This window comes from Equus caballus, chromosome X (assembly GCF_041296265.1).
Source record: "Equus caballus isolate H_3958 breed thoroughbred chromosome X, TB-T2T, whole genome shotgun sequence".
NCBI classification, from domain to species: Eukaryota; Metazoa; Chordata; class Mammalia; order Perissodactyla; family Equidae; genus Equus; species Equus caballus.
In genome coordinates, this window is record NC_091715.1 from 43,719,560 (window position 1) to 43,735,593 (window position 16,034).

A 16,034-nucleotide genomic window follows, 5' to 3' on the forward strand; every position below is an offset into this window, starting at 1 on the left:
AGGTTGGTGACCTGGGTCGTGCCTCTGGCTTATAGGATATGAGGTTTGGGGCCACCGGTGAGAGGGAGGGACCATGGAGAGGTAGGCCTGTGATGTTCCCAGAAACTCTCACCTGCCCAGGTGTGGGAGGAACAGAGGACGGCAGCCGGACTCTGCCTTTGGCTTGGGCAGTGGCAGGATGCTCGACCCAGGCCTTTGGGAAATGCTGTAGAATGCCAGGAGAAAGTGGAGACTGACGCTGCACTTGCACTTGTGAACTAAATCACAGGCTGGGGTCGAGAAGAAGAGAAAGATGCCCTCCCATCTCCTTCTCTCCCCACCGAGAGAGGAAGAGAGAGTGTGTGCAGCCTTGTGATCAGAGAGGGCCTGAATGGCAGAGAGGAGAATAAGCTGGTTATCGCAGGGCAGAGCCTGCTTCAGGCTACTAGGCAGCACAGACCCTCAGCAAGCCCATACTTCCCTAGGCTGAGCTGCCACTGGTCCTGGGGGCCCTCCCAGCTCCCCCTCCCATTCCCTCAGCTGTCCCAGCCCCCAGGCTCTGCAGAGGGTGAGATGGAGTGGGGAAGGGGGTCAGCAGCCAATCACATCCTGGACGGCCCAAGGCATCTGCACCTGGTCTAACCAATCCCCTCTGAACAAACAGCTCAGTCAGCCTCTACTCCCTCCTCCCCTCCCTGCTCTGCCCAGCAACAGCAGAAAGGAGGTTTAAGGAGGAGAGGGAGGCCCTGCAAACTCCCAGCCCCTGGCAGCAGTGGAGCTGGGCCCCAGGCTCACTCTATAGAGGGAGGTCAAAACAATACTTACAGTTCCTGGAGCCCAGGCAAAATGTCCCCAGAGGCCCTCAAGACTGTGCAGGCCCAGCCCTCATGGACAGGAACTCAAGTATGACAGAGATCCTGATCCTTGGAGCCTTGGGCCACCAGCCAGTCTCATTCACTCCACAGCTCTGAGGCAGGCCCTGGGCTGACAGCCTGAACAGCAGAGATACAGATCTGGTGGAGGAGATGGACGTTGAACAAACAATTGCACAAATGCCTGTTTAACTAGAAACAGTGATAAAGCCTAGGAAGGAAGAGAGCAGGCTGTTATGAGGGAGAATAAGAGAGTCTGATTTAGACTGGCTTTCACGGTTCTTGTTGGTTTCACTTCATTTTGTACAGATTTACTCTGGCTATTTTATTCATTACTTTGCTCCCAGAGGCCTCCCACCTGTCGAGAGAAACGTGGTGTTCGTTATTGACGTGGGCGGCTCCATGTTTGGTATCAAGATGAAACAGGTAACAAGGACCTTTGGGACCTTTCATAACTCTTTTTCTAGAAGGCTCAGAAAGCAGAAAGTGCTGAAACAGTGGTTCCCTGGGGCCAGAGACCCTCACCCTTGGATCTTATAGGCCTGAGCCTACCTTAGGGTCCTGGTACCTTCGTTGTCAGGAGCCATGTAGACCTGGAGCCACAGAGTCCTTGGAACATTAAGGGGTCGGCCCTGTGGCTGAGTGGTTAAGTTTGGGCGCTCTGCTGTGGCGGCCCAGGGTTTCGCTGGTTCGGATCCTGGGTGTGGACATGGCACCACTCATCAGGCCACGTTGTAGTGGTGTCCCACGTGCCACAACTGGAAGGACCCACAACTAAAATATACAGCTATGTACTGGGGGGATTTGGGGAGAAAAAAACAGAAAGAAAACATAATAGATTGGTAATAGTTGTTAGCTCAGGTGCCAATCTTAAAAAAAAAAAAAAAAGAAGAAGAATCCTAGGAACATTGAAACATTGAATAATGGAGCCTGAAACCATTGAGACCCTCAGCCCCAAAACTCCAGGTCTCATAGGGGCCCAGAGTCATAGAACCTTTGAGCTAGAGTACTCTGGTATCATAAAAGCTGTGTCAAAAAAATAAAACCTTAGTCGTTTCAGACTCTGAAACTTTGAGAGGCCACAGGTTTTTGTTTTTTATGTTTTATGTTTTTACTTCAAAGCCAAAAAACTATGGTGCACTAGCATTAGAGTGCTTAGAAACCATAGAGACCTGGATCCATCTGGGTTTAAATCTTGTAGGTCTTCTACTAGAGCACCCTTGAAACAGGTCTTGAGTCTTAGACCAAGGAGATTTTGACTTTAGAGCCTGAATCGTAAAGTTCTGGAAGCAGCATTTTCAAACCATAGTACTCTGGGGCTCTAGAATTGTAAGGTTCATGTGTTCTAGGCAGTGTAGCCTTTTTACCTTGAAGTTCTGAACCACAGAGCCCATGGAACCTAAGGCTCACTGACTTGTTTTACCCGAGTGTAACCTAACTGGGGGAAGGGAAATATTGAAAACTTTCTCCCTCTAGCCTTCAGTGTAGGGGAAGGCATATATCCAACTCCAAATTTTTCTAACATTTCCATCTCATCTAAGGTGAGAAAGAAGCTGGGGAGCACTCGTGAAGGTCATATTCCAGGGGCACAGGCACCCTAAAAGACTGAGACCTAATTATAGATCTAAGGAATGCTTCCCCTCCCCCCACACATTACCACCACATCAACTGGCCTCCTGTTTAACCAGGAGGTTACAGCTGAAAGAACTGGAAGCCTAGACTCTGTTTAAGAAAGAGTCTCTAGGGAAACCCAAGACAATAGAGGAGACAAAAACAAGGACCCTAGAAGAAATTTAACTTCTGACACCTGCAACTGCAGCAGCCAGCAAACACAACCTAACTCCTAGGCTGATAAACATAAAACCTCACACTAAAGCCTACTTACCTCAGTTACTTTTACCTCATACACCATGTCTGGCTTTCAACAAAAATTTACGAGGCATGCTAAAGGGAAAAATCACAGTCTGAAGAGATAAATCAAGCATCAGAACAAGACTTATATGGCATAGATATTGGAATTATCAGACTAGGAATTTAAAATAACCATATGCTAAAGGCTCTAATGGGAAAAGTGAACAACGTGCAAGCATAGATAGGTAATGTAAGCAAAGATGGACACACTAAGAAAATCAAAAGGAAATGGAAGAAATATAAAACACTACAACAGGAATGAAGAATAGCTTTTTTGGGCTCATTAGGGCACTAAACACGGGCAGAGAAAGGATGAATGAGCTTGAAGATATGTCAATAGAAACTTCCCAAACTGAAAAGCAAAGAGAACAAAGGAATGAAAAAAAAAAAACCACAAGAGAGTATCCAAGAACTGTGTACAATTACAAAAGTGTAACATACGTGTAATGGGAATACCAGAAGGAGAAGAAAGAGAAAGTAACAGAAGAAATATTTGAAGGAATAATGGATACAAATTTTCCAAAATAAATGACACCCTCCAAACCACAGATACAGGTAGCTCAGAGAACACTACGCAGGATAAATACCAAAAAAATCTACACATAGTCGTATCCTATTCAAACTACAGAAAATCAAAGACAGAAAATCCTGAAAAAAAATCCAGTAGCAAATAACACCTTACTTATAGAAGAACAGAGATGAGTTACATGGGACTTCTCTTAAGAAATAACGCAAGCAAAAAGAGAGTGGAGTGAAATTTTTAGAGTGTTGAAGGAAAAAGCCACCAGCCTAGAATTCTGTATAGCAAAATTATCCTTCCAAAGTGAAAGAGAAATAAAGACCTTATTAGCCAAACAAAAATTGAGGGACTTGTCAGTAGACTTGCCTTGCACATGTAAATGTTAAAAGAAATTCTTCAGAGAGAAGGAAAATGGTTAGTTCAGATACTTGGATCTACATAAAGAAACGAGCAGTGTTAGAGAAGGAATAAATGAAGGTAAAATAAAATATTTTATTTTTTAATTACTTTATGTAACAAATAATTTGTGCAAAATAGTAATAGCAGCAATGTATTCAGTGACTATAGCTTATCGATCAGTGAAATTAATGACAGCAACGTTATAAGGGACAGCAGGGAGGAATTGGGAGATTCTGTTACAAGGTATTTGTACTCCACATGAAGCTGTATAGTGTTATTTGAAAATGGGCTTGGATTAGTTGTAAAAGCATATTGCAAACTCTAGGGCAACCACTAAGAAAAGTTTTTTTAACAAAATGGATATGCTAAGAGACGAGGGAAATCAGATCACATAAAACACTCAACTGAAACCAGAGAAGGCAGAAAAAGAGTGGAAGATAAAAAAAAAAAGAAAGGACAACAAATAGAAAACAGTTAAATATGGCAAATTAGTAATCACTTTAACCATGAATGGTCTAAATACACCGACTGAAAAACAGAAACTGTCAGTGTTGATTAAAACAAAACAAAACATAAACAAGACCCAAGTATATATTGTCTACAAGAAGCCCATTTTAAATATAAAGACACAGATTAAAAGTAATGGGATGGAAAAAAAATATATCATGCTAACACTAATCAAAAGAAAGCTGGAGGGGCCCGCCCCGTGGCTGAGTGGTTAAGTTCACGGGCTCCGCTTCAGCAGCCCAGGGTTTCACTGGTTTGGATCCTGGGCGCAGACATAGCACTGCTCATCAGGCCATGCTGAGGCAGCATCCTACACAGCAGAACCAGGGGCAGTCACAACTGAAATATACAATTATGTGCCAGGGGGCTTTGGGGATAAGAAAAAGAACCATAAAAAGAAGATTGGCAACAGATGTTAGCTCAGGTGCCAATCTTAAGAAGAAAGAAGGAAGGAAGGAAAGCAAGCAAGCAAGCAAGCTGGAACAGCTATATTAATTTTAGACAAAGTAGACTTCAGAGAAAGTAAATTATCAAGGATAAAGAGGTGCATTATATAATGATAAAGGGGTCAATTCTCCAAGAAGACATAACAATCCTTAATGCGTATTCACCTAACAACAGAGTCTCAAAATACATGAGGCAAAAACTGATAGAACTGCAAGGAGAAATAGATGATTCCGCTATTATAGTTAGAGGCTTCAATTCCCCTCTATCAGAAATAGACAGATCTAGCAGGCAGAAAATCCATAAGGACATAGTTGAACTGAACAGCACTATCAATCAATTGGATGTAATTGACATCTACACAATACTTCATCCAAAAACAGCACAATACGCATTCATCTCAAGCTCACATGGAACATTTGCCAAGATAGACTACATTGTGGATCGTAAAACACATCTTAACAAATTTAAAAGAATGTAAATCATACAAAGTATGTTCTCAGACCAAACAGAATTAAACTAGAAGTCAATAACAGAGAGATAGCTGGGAAATCTCAAAATAATAGGAGATTAAACAACATGCTTCTAAAAACCTAATCTGTCCCTGGTTAACAGGAGCTTCTCAGGAAAGGCCATCCTCTATGTCTCAGCCCTCTCAATGAAAACAAAAATATGGTGCTTAGCTACCTATCCTAGAATGTGCGGCCTATCCCTGAGTTCATCCTATGGCGGGAAAGACTCTGATCCACTTAGAAGCATTTGAAGCATTTTCTATCAGTTTCAGATATAGAGAAAGGTGGGCCACAAGTGCCCTTCCTGTGGTCTCTGGAACTCATACCTATAAAAAGGGTTGAAAGTATAATATTGTGCTTAAAATAACTGGATTTAATATCTCTAAAATATGGATTTCAGTCCCTGAGCCATCAGTGACTAGCTGTGTGACCTTGAACAAGTCATTCCGCCTGTCTGAGCCTCAGTGTCATCACCTGCAAAATGGGGACAATATCAGTACCTTCTTCATTGTGTTGCTGTGAGGATTAAATGAGCCGATGCATCTAAAGTATTTAGCACAGTGCCTGGAATATAGCAAGTGTCCTATAAATAATGTTCTAATACTAGAACCTATATACCCTATTCTTGGAACCTCCTACATGTCTAGCCCTATGCTAAGTATTGTCACGGAGCAGGGAGCCAAGAGGAAGAAGCTTTCTAAGTTCTGTTCTCAGAGAGCTCAATACCTGGATGGAGAATGAAAATATTCTACATAAGACAGTCAGTGAACAGCTTGGGAATGGGAATGTGTGGGTGCAAAGGGCATGGGTCAGAGTAGGCAATGAAGGAGGGTCTGCCCAGAGAAGGAGCAACTGAAGGAACAGTGAAGACATGAACAAATAAAAAGGAAGTAGGAAAGTCTGTTATCTACAGGACACAATAAGAGTAAAGTTGTGGAGACGAAATGGAATCTGGGTTATCTGGGGGCTTGTAACAAGACCAGCCTGCAAGAAACGTACGGTGAGTAGAACAGATTAGACAGAACAGAACCAATGCATGCAAAGTCATTGAAAGGCAGCTATAAAGATCCGGAATCATAAAGCTCTTAAACTTTAGAGCTTTGGAATCATTGAATCCTGAGTGATGGGTTCCAGGAACCACGGAACACATAGAACCTACTGCTCTGAAAGCATAGAGCTTGAACCTTCTAAACCACTACTGTCCAAGAGAACTTTCTTGATGATGGAAAGGTTCTAAAATTCTGAGGTCTCCAATACAGTAGCCACTGGCCACATGTGGTTATCGTACACTTGAAATGTGGCTACTGCAAGTGAAGAAACAGAATTTTAAAATTTTAACTAACTTACATTAATATTTAAATAGCTATAGTTAGCAGCTCCCATTGGACAAATGCAGTTCTAGGCTTTGGGTCATAGAGCCTCTAGAGCATTTTGATTTGAGAATCCTAGACTTATAGAGTGCTGGAGTCAGAGAGTCTTAAAATCATATAATGCTTAGACTTTAGTCCCCTATATACAAAGAGCCTTTCAGTCTTCAACAAGACCTCAAGTCTTGGTCCATCTCCTTCACTTCTTCCAAATCCCACAGACTAAAAAGGCCATGAATGTGATCCTTGGTGACCTGCAGGCCAATGACTACTTCAACATCATCTCCTTTTCTGACACAGTTAGTGTCTGGAAAGCTGGATGCTCCATCCAGGCCACCATCCAGAATGTTTATGATGCCAAGGACTACCTGGGCCACATGGAAGCTGGTGGCTGTAAGTGTCAGACCTACCTACCCAAATGAGCAGACTGTGGTTATATGGGAAATTCTTGAAATGCTCCCTCCATTCCCCCATCCACCTCACTTATCACAATGCCTGAAATATCACTATTACATTTTATACAAATATGTCCCTTCATCTGTGTTCCTTTTCCTAGTGGAAAGAGCACAGCTGATTCTCCATGTATTTTTGGTCACACTTCTCTTTGGGCCTGAGTTTCCTCTTCTTTAAAGCACATACTCAGAAGAATTTGTTAAGAGTTTTTCAAAATCAATAATCCAGATATTTATTTCCAAGATCTGTTTCCTAGATATTTATTTATTTGAGCAAGCTACTGCCCTGATTCTGGTTTTTGATCAATCCTCTCTCAGACAATTACTGAAATCTTCCCCACCCACCACCTCTTGTCAACTCAGCCCTTTCTTCCCCTGTAGCATGGAGGTGGGGTGCTATCTTTGGGGAGCTGCCATTCTGACTAGAGAATGAGACTTTCCCCCAGGAAACTGGCAAAGCACAGTCTGAGACAGGGAGTGCTAAAAGCTAAGGACATATGGGCCCCACTGTTAGATCTCTGTGTGGGGGTAAGGGAGTTGGGAAGGATGAGCAGTGGAAATAGTCTGAGCAAAGATGAGGAGATATGACTGAGCCTGGGAGGTTGGTGAGATGCCCAGTGTGTCTGCAATGGGGATACAAGTAACTAGAAAAGATGGTCTCACAGTCTACTCCCCAATTAGGGACCGACAGCTGGCAGCTGCTTCAGTGCTGTACCCTAGCAACTAGGAGCCTGGGAGGGGCCCCAGTGTGGGGAGAATCTCTCTTATCATCTTCCTGACGGATGGGGAGCCCACAGCCGACATGATGACCCCCAGTGTGATCCTCTCCAACATCCTTCAGGCACTGGGCAACAGGGTGAATCTTTTCAGCTTGGTTTTTTGGGATGATGCTGACTTCCCACTGCTACGTCACCTGTCCCTGGAGAACTGGGGAGCAGCCTGGCACATATACAAGGACACTGATGCAGCCCTACATCTGGAGGGCCTCTACAAGGAGATCTTCATGCCTCTGCTGACAGATGTGCGTCTGGACTACCTGTGGGACTTAGTTGGGGCCTCCCCTTGGGTCCTTTTCCCCAACTACTTTGGTGGCTCAGAGCTGGTGGTGGCAGAACAGGTGCAACCAGGTGAGCAGAAACTAGGCATCTACCTGGCAACCCATGGCCCCAGGGGTCAGCTTCTCATGTCCCGCCACAGTGAGGTGGCCACCAACAGCAGCCAGAAGGCCTTTGTTTTCCCAGGGGAGCCAGTCCCCAATGTAGCCCACTTCATCTGCCACCTCTGGGCATAGGTCACCATTGGAAAACTGCTGGAGGCACGCTTCCAAGCCTGTGATGCCACCACTTACCTGTTGGCTGCCGAAGTCCTCAACCTGTCACTTGAATACAACTTTGTCACACCTCTGACTTCACTGGTCACGGTGCAGCCCAAGGAGGCTGGTGAGAAGGCCAGGAGACAGACTCCCACCACAGGTGGACCAGGCACCATCATGCCCTCATCCACCAGCAGGCATGGCCTAGGGGCAGGCACAGCCTGACCAGCTTTGGCAGCTAAGTTCTCTCCCAAATCAAGTCTTGTGAAACCAAAGTCCTACTTATCCTCAACTACTCCTGCCTCTACAAAGAAGATGCCTAGTTCCAAGGAGTTGGAGCCACTGGGTCAGAGCCGTAGTACTCTATCCACTCCAGCACAGTCAAAGCCCAAAATTTCAACACAACAGGATTCTGGAACCTTGGCTCAGCCAACTCTCAGGATGAAACTGGCTGCCCTTGTGCCTTCAAATTCTAGTGCTCTATTGCTTCTGAAGCCTAGTACATCACCACACCAGAATCCTGGTACCCTATTACCCATGAATTCTAAGACACAAGTCCCACCTCTGAATCCTGGCACTCCATCCCAACCCAAAGCTGGCATTATGAAACATGTTTCTCCACTGCACTGCAAACACGGTGCTCCATCACAATCTAAACTGGATGCCCCAACACACCCCAACCTGGGGTATTCACATCACAGTCACCCAAAAGGCTGCCACAGCCCAGGCCTGAAGTCTCCACACTTCAGATCCCCAAATACCCACCACACACCAAACCAAGAGTTCCTCCTTCCAAGAGCCCAAATAACCTGCCGCACTCTAGACCTGGGATCCTCTTACCCAAGACCTCTAAAATTCTGTCACCTCTTAAATCTAGTGCCCCACCTCACCAAACTTCCCTCAGTTTATCACTTTCCAAACCTAGGACCTCAATCCCCAACAAACCCAAAACCCCATTACCCACTAGACCTACCAGATCCAGGCCCCTACCTCCTCAGAGCCTAAGCACATTCCCAAGCAGTCTCAAGTCCTACAAGTCTCAGCAGTACCATAACCACCTCTGTTCTTAGAGAACCCCTCCCTACTCCCTTTCACCCCACTCTGCCCTCTCTCCTGCCCCCTGGAAGGCTCTGGCATCAGCATAACCTGCTGCCAGAACTCCAAAACACCAGGCAAATTCTGAGACCATCTGTGTCAGGAGTCCCAACAATGGGCCTACCCAACAGCTCCAGCCCAATGCCAGAAGGCAGCCCCTCAAACCTGCCAGTCTTGACTTCTAGCATCCTCCCTGAGGCAGTCAGCCTGCTTCTTCTCCCTGAGGAGCTAGAGCTGCTCTCTGAGTCAATGGTGGAATCCAAGTTTGTGGAATCCTTGAACCCACCAGCTTTCTATATTTTCCTCACTCCTGACAAAGATGGTGAGTGCCATGGGCAAGAGGTTAAGCCACGATGGGGAGGTATGAATGGAGAGCACCAGGAACTGGGCATGTACAAGACTTGTGCAGATTCTAGTGATAGTACAGCTGCTTGCTTACCTGCTTTGAGACTTTAAACCAGCTACTTGACTTCTCCGGACTTCAGTACATAGGCACAGAATTAGAGACCCTTGGAGGGGAGGAATGTTAAGACTGGGAAGGCTGAACAGATACAAACCGGCCAAGCTGTGGCTTTGACATTCGCTTTGTTGGACAAGAGAATTACTCATGCTTCCCAAACAGGGGGAAGATGTGGGGTTATAAATGGGAGCATCACTTGGCAAGGCAAGTCTGCTTGATTCTTTTGTGCTCTGTGAACAGCCCTACTTAATGAGAGGAGTATAAAAATTAGGGAAGATGATGACAGTTATCTTTAAATTTCCCAAAGACTGAAATAACAACAGTAAACAGTTTTCAGCTCTTCCTATGTGCAGGAACTTCTCTATATATTGTAGTTGTAGTTCTTCATTTAATCCATTCAAGAAACTGTTAATATCTGCATTTTATACATGAGGAAACTGAAGCACAGAGAAGTAACTTGTTCCATGTCACACAGCTAGTAAGAGATTTGAACCTACATAATCTGGTCCCAGACTGAATGTGGTTCACCAGTCCACTATTCCGCCTTCCTGAAAGGAGCGACATTTTGGGAATGACCTTATAGGGCAGGATTAGAACCAGTTGGCCGTGGCAGTAAGTCACAGGGATACACATTTGGGCATGACATCCTGGACATGCGCCTCTCCCTTACCACCTCCCCTCCCAATATCCCATCCATCTTCAATTCCTAACAATGTTACCTCTAATATATTTGCCCAATGCACTCACTTCTCACCACCCCAACTGTTATTATCCTAGGGCATACTACCATTGTGTCTCACCTAGAAAACCGTTCCAGCCTCCTCACTGGTCTCTCTGCTTCCTCTCTTAAGAGATTCTCTTGGCCATTCTCCCCCAGCAGCCAAAGGGATCACTTAAAAACATAGATCTCTTCATGTCCTTTCCCTACTTAAGTACCCTCAAGGATTTCCCATCATACCTAGAATGAAGTTCAAAGTCCTCTTTATGGCCTACCAACTATCCCATACCTCTCTGACCTCACCTTCTCCCAGTCACTCTCTGAACTCTAGCCCCAGTGGTCTCCTCTCTGTTTCTTCAATGGGCCCTTCCCCCACACCCACCCCCACTCAGGGACCTCTGTCAATCTATTCTCTCTGCTTGATAATTGCTCTGACCTGCCTTGCCCTGCCCTCTTCCTACCACCTTCATCTCTTCCACTGCCACTGAAACTCCAGCTCATAACTTAGATCTCAGCTCAGATGTCCTTCCTACCCTCCCCCCTCACTGCCCCAGACTACCTCAAGTATCTGTAACTCCCTCAGTCACTCTATTATTTTTTCTTATAGCATTTGTCACCATTGGTAATTATGATTTCATTCATGTCTGCCTCCCTGACTGAAATACAAGCTTCATCAGGTCAGAAATCACGACTGCCATTTTCACCACCATATCCCTGATGTTTAAACAGTACCTGAATGAATGAATGAACAAATGAATGTGTGCATAAATGCTATTAGGAAGAACTTTGAACATAACTGAGCTTGAAAGACTAAGATACTGCAGAGAGCATAAGGTCCCAGTCTTGGAAATATGCAGGTTAGATTGGGAAGCCAAACAGAACTCTCCTGGTCAGAAGGAAGGTGGGCCAGGGCATCTTTGCCCTGGGAGTGTGAAGGATTTTTCTTATTTCTTTTGTGCTTGGTGGGGAATCCACATTGGGATGGCAATTCTAAAGACATCCTGGGAGGAGCTGGAAGTAGGATGGACTCTCAGGAAAGCTCTACTGGACTAGCAAAATGGTGAACAAGGAGCTCCCCTGACAAAGATCCCTAAGTTTTTATTTCCATTCAATTAGAATTCTCATAGGTGTTGTGTGAGCACAGAGGAGGGGCAATGTATTAGTTTTCCATTGCTGCACAGCAAATTATCACAAACTTAATAGCTTAAAACGACACCTATTAATTTTCTCACATTTCTGGAGATCGGAAGTCTAGGCACAGGTTAATTAGGTTCTTTGCTCAGGGTTTCAGAAGACTGAAATCAAGGCGTCTGTAAGACTGAGTTCTTGTCCTCTTCCACGCTCATTCATGTTTTTCGCAGAATTCAGTTCTTTCTGTTTGTAGGACTGAAATCCCTATTTCCTTGGTGGCTATTGGCCGGCAGTCACTCCTAGCTTCTAGAGGGCATCTGGGCCACTTTCAGGTCCTAAGGGGTTTTTTGCATTCCTTGCCACCCGGTTCATTCTATCTTCAAAGACAGCTATGGAGAACTCCTTCATGTCAAATCCTTCTCACACTTAAAATCTCTCTGACTTCTCTGTCTCTGACCTCTAGACTCAGATTCAAAGGGCCCATGTGATTAAATCAGGCCCACTTGGATAATCTTCCTATTTTAATGTCAACTGTACCACATAATATAACCTATTTATGGGAGTGATATCTCAGTCCTGGGGATTTTACAGGGTGTGTACACTGGGGCATCATGAAAGCCATCTTAGAATTCTAACTACCACAGGCAGAGAGCAAGAGAAAAAAGCATTAGAGTTGGCCTCAAAAGATAACTAGAAATTGATCTTTGGTCGCTAAGGAAAAGGAAAACATTCCAGGTGGAAGAAAAAAAAGGGTCATTAGCAAGAGAAGGCAGAGCACTCATAAGAATAGTCAGTTCAGTTAGGCTGGAGCATGAAGAGGAGACTGGAGAGCTAGGCAGGGGATAGATTTGAGAAAAGACTTAAATGCTAAGCTCAGGAATTTGGCCTTTATCTGGGAGGAGGTGACTCAGAGGCCGGGGGTGGGTCCCAGAGTTTTAGAACTATGATAGATCAGTCACTAACACACTCTCCTTTGTAGGCAGGTTTCCAAACGTCTCCACCTTCTCATCCTCAGGTAAGACAGCCACCCTCACTTTCCTGTTTGAGTGTAGGAGAGCTTGTGCATGGGCACTGGGGCTGGGCTCTCTCTCTGGGGAAGTAGACATGGCCTCCTACTGTCCTCTTCTCTCCCCTTCCCCCTCTCCCCTCCCATGCCTTCTAGGGCCATAACTTCAGAGTTGCATCTCCTACCTTGCAGTGGATGGGGACACCCACTTTGTAATTCACATGCCACGCTCAGAAGAGAGGATCTGCTTCACAGTGGATGGGCATCCAGGGGACCTGCTACAGCTCATAGATGATCCGAAGGCAGGTGAGAGGTCCAAGGACTCTACCCCACATAACACCACAGCCGGATATATTCATGTCAACACCCCCAGACATTTGTGGACTGATACTTAAAAACATATAGCAGTGGCCCTCACTAACACAAAAGTACACACTCAGACACATGAAAACACACATGAATACACTGTAACACCAAGACACTCACAGATATTGACACACACACACCAGAGCATATAGTAAACTCACACAAAGACATACCCAGGCACACATATTTTGACACTCTCCACACCCACACACAGTAACATACAAATATGCACCCAGATACACAGTGACACACCACATATGCCAAGATATACACAATGACACATACATCAACACACTCAGACACACATCACAGATACCCCCAGATTCACCCCAATATCCAAGAATTCAACACACATGGGCACACATACTCTGCTAGTCTAGACATACAAAACTCACTGATGCACACAAATACTCACCGTGACACACACTCACATGCATGCACACTGACACCCCCAGATACACATCAATATGTACCAACACACAACCAGACACACACAACATAAACTATTCATCAAGATGTATAACACAGGGGCTGGGCCCGTAGCCCAGTGGTTGGGTCCACGTGCTCCGCTGTGGCAGTCCAGGGTTTTGCCAGTTCGGATCCTGGGCGCAGACATGGCACTGCTCGTCAGGCCACGTTGAGGCAGCATCCCACAGGCCACAACTAGAAGGACCTGCAACTAAGATATACAACTATGTACCGGGGGGATTTGGGGAGATAAAGCAGGAAAAAAAAAAAAAGACATATAACACCAACATATCCAGAGACACATATAAACATAAAAAAATATGCTAGCATAGCAACTTCTCCAAATATGCAGATGCACTGATATGCCCAGAGATACTCATATGAACATGATCAAACACACACATTTACACACTCAGAGGCAAACACATACATGCAAATAGCCCCACTGGGGTGAGCACGCACACACATACACACATGCCCACACACTGCACAGGAAGGAGCAGCTGGATGGGCTGTGGTAGAAGCACTTTCCTCAGGAGCTAGCTCTCTGACCACAAACCTGCACTACTTCATCTGGACCCTGAGCCCTGAGACCTCACCCCTGTCAGTGCTATGGGTGACCATGTGAATAACCATGTGAAAGCCTGTGCTCCAGGCATGCACTTTCTTCCTTCCAGGGCTGCATGTACATGGACAGTTGCTTAGGGCACCACCAAGGCCAGGCCACAAGGACCAGACCCATACCTACTTTCAGATCATCACAGTTACTGCAGACAAACCCCAGGCCTACACTATGATCATCACTTGCAGTTCTATATCTGTGCAAGGCAAGTGTACCTCGCTCCTGTCCTGGGACCAGCCTGCCCTACTGAGGAGGCCCCAGTTGGAGCTCCACGTGGCTGCTGCAGCCTGCCTCACCATCCACCTTGGGCCCCACCTCAAGCTCCTAGTCCTCTGGCACCACTACAGGCACCCCAGCACTCTGAAACTACCCCATCTGGGGTTCTATGTGGTCAATGGCTCAGGTCTCAACCCCTCGGCCTGTGGCCTGCTTGAGTAAGTGCTGCTGAGGATGAGAGGGGCCAGGGAGAACCAGTCCAAGAGAGACCCTGCCAGGATGAAAGGCCAGTGAACTCCCAGCACCTCAACCCCCCAATCCACAAAGAGGAATAAGAGTCAATCTCTGCCCTTGGAGAGTTCCTGGTCTTGGGAGAGGATAGACTCAGACATGGATAGTGATCACAGGAAGTTATCAGTGCTAGAAAGTAGCCCAGGGAGCTGGAGGAACCCAGGATGGCACACCTCACTCAGCCTTGAAATTCAAGAAAGATCTCCTGGAGGAGAGAGATCCACACTGAATCTAGAAGGCTGAGCAAAAGTGTAGAGTAAAGGAATGGAGATTGTAGGAGATGGAGCTGGAGTGGTCAGAGTAGAATTCCAAGATGAGAAATTAGACTTTATCCTAAAGACAATGGGGAATCATGAAAGGTTATAAGCAGGGGAAAGACACAGTCATATATGGGTATTATGAAGATCCCTCTGGAAGCTGCTATAAAGGGGGATTGCAGGAAGCCAGATTGTAGGTCAAGAGATACTAGCAGAACTTGAGGCAGAGGCCCACACCAAAGAGTTTGGGCAGTGATGGTGGATTGGACAGATATTTTTACTTCCTCTGGGCCTACCCACTCCTCTCCTCTCCTTCCCTCAAATCTACCCTGTCTTCTCCTCCAAGCAAAGCCTGAATGTCCCCCTTCTGCTGCCATCTCATCTACTTTGGCTCTCTACTTCCATACTATACTCCTGTCCCATCTGGCTCCTCCACATTTTCTACAATGTCCAGCCTCTCGCCTCCTCCAGGTCTTTGCTGCCCCTCCTCTCTTCCACTTTTTCTTCTAGGTTTCCTGCTTTAGGATCTTCTCAGAGAACTCATTGGTGACTCAGGTCACTACTCTGACTGGCACTGAATCTTTCTCCCTCAGGGAAGTTCCAGCACACAGACATCCGGTTGGTGGCAGGGCCTACAGGACCAAGTCTGCAGAGGCACCAAGGCCCAGATGTGCCTGTGGTTCTAGGCAAGAGGCTGCTGAAGGATTCACCAGGGATGCTGCCCTGCTGGGCTTCCTGCTGGCTGGTGAAGTGCTCTCATGTACAGCAGCTGCTGGGCCACCCTTACCTTGCCTATGTCCTGTTATAGTCCCTGAACCTCAGAGCCAGGAGATCTGAGCTTGGGAGATCCAGAGGCCAGGGCAAGAAGTGAGCCAGAAGCAAAGACTTAAGGACATGGAGACCGACACAGGGATACACACTCTCACACATGTGCTAAGTGACATATATACAAGGACACATAGACATGCAGACCTATCCACCTAGAGGCTTAGGGACTTCTGCCTCCTCACAGTCCTTCCTGTCTCCAGTCTCCACTCTCTTCAACATACTCCATACCAGCCTTAGAAGTGACTTTTTTAAAACAAAAAACTGACTGAGTCACCAGTCATACTCACAACCTTCTCTGGCT

At 45.9% G+C, this 16,034-nt stretch overlaps 1 protein-coding gene across 1 annotated transcript in view; it reads left to right on the forward strand.

Moving 5' to 3' along the window:
• The window catches only part of ITIH6 (inter-alpha-trypsin inhibitor heavy chain family member 6), a 28,992-nt gene extending 13,182 nt beyond the window's left edge, over window positions 1-15,810 (forward strand). The window contains 10 exon segments of the mRNA XM_070257335.1: window positions 1,161-1,277; window positions 6,733-6,898; window positions 7,617-8,926; window positions 8,929-9,293; window positions 9,295-9,691; window positions 11,514-11,608; window positions 12,663-12,694; window positions 12,878-12,991; window positions 14,197-14,579; window positions 15,504-15,810. Of these exon segments, the coding sequence (XP_070113436.1) occupies window positions 1,161-1,277; window positions 6,733-6,898; window positions 7,617-8,926; window positions 8,929-9,293; window positions 9,295-9,691; window positions 11,514-11,608; window positions 12,663-12,694; window positions 12,878-12,991; window positions 14,197-14,579; window positions 15,504-15,713 (3,189 nt within the window). The 3' untranslated portion in view covers window positions 15,714-15,810.
• Window positions 15,811-16,034: the final 224 nt, after the last annotated feature.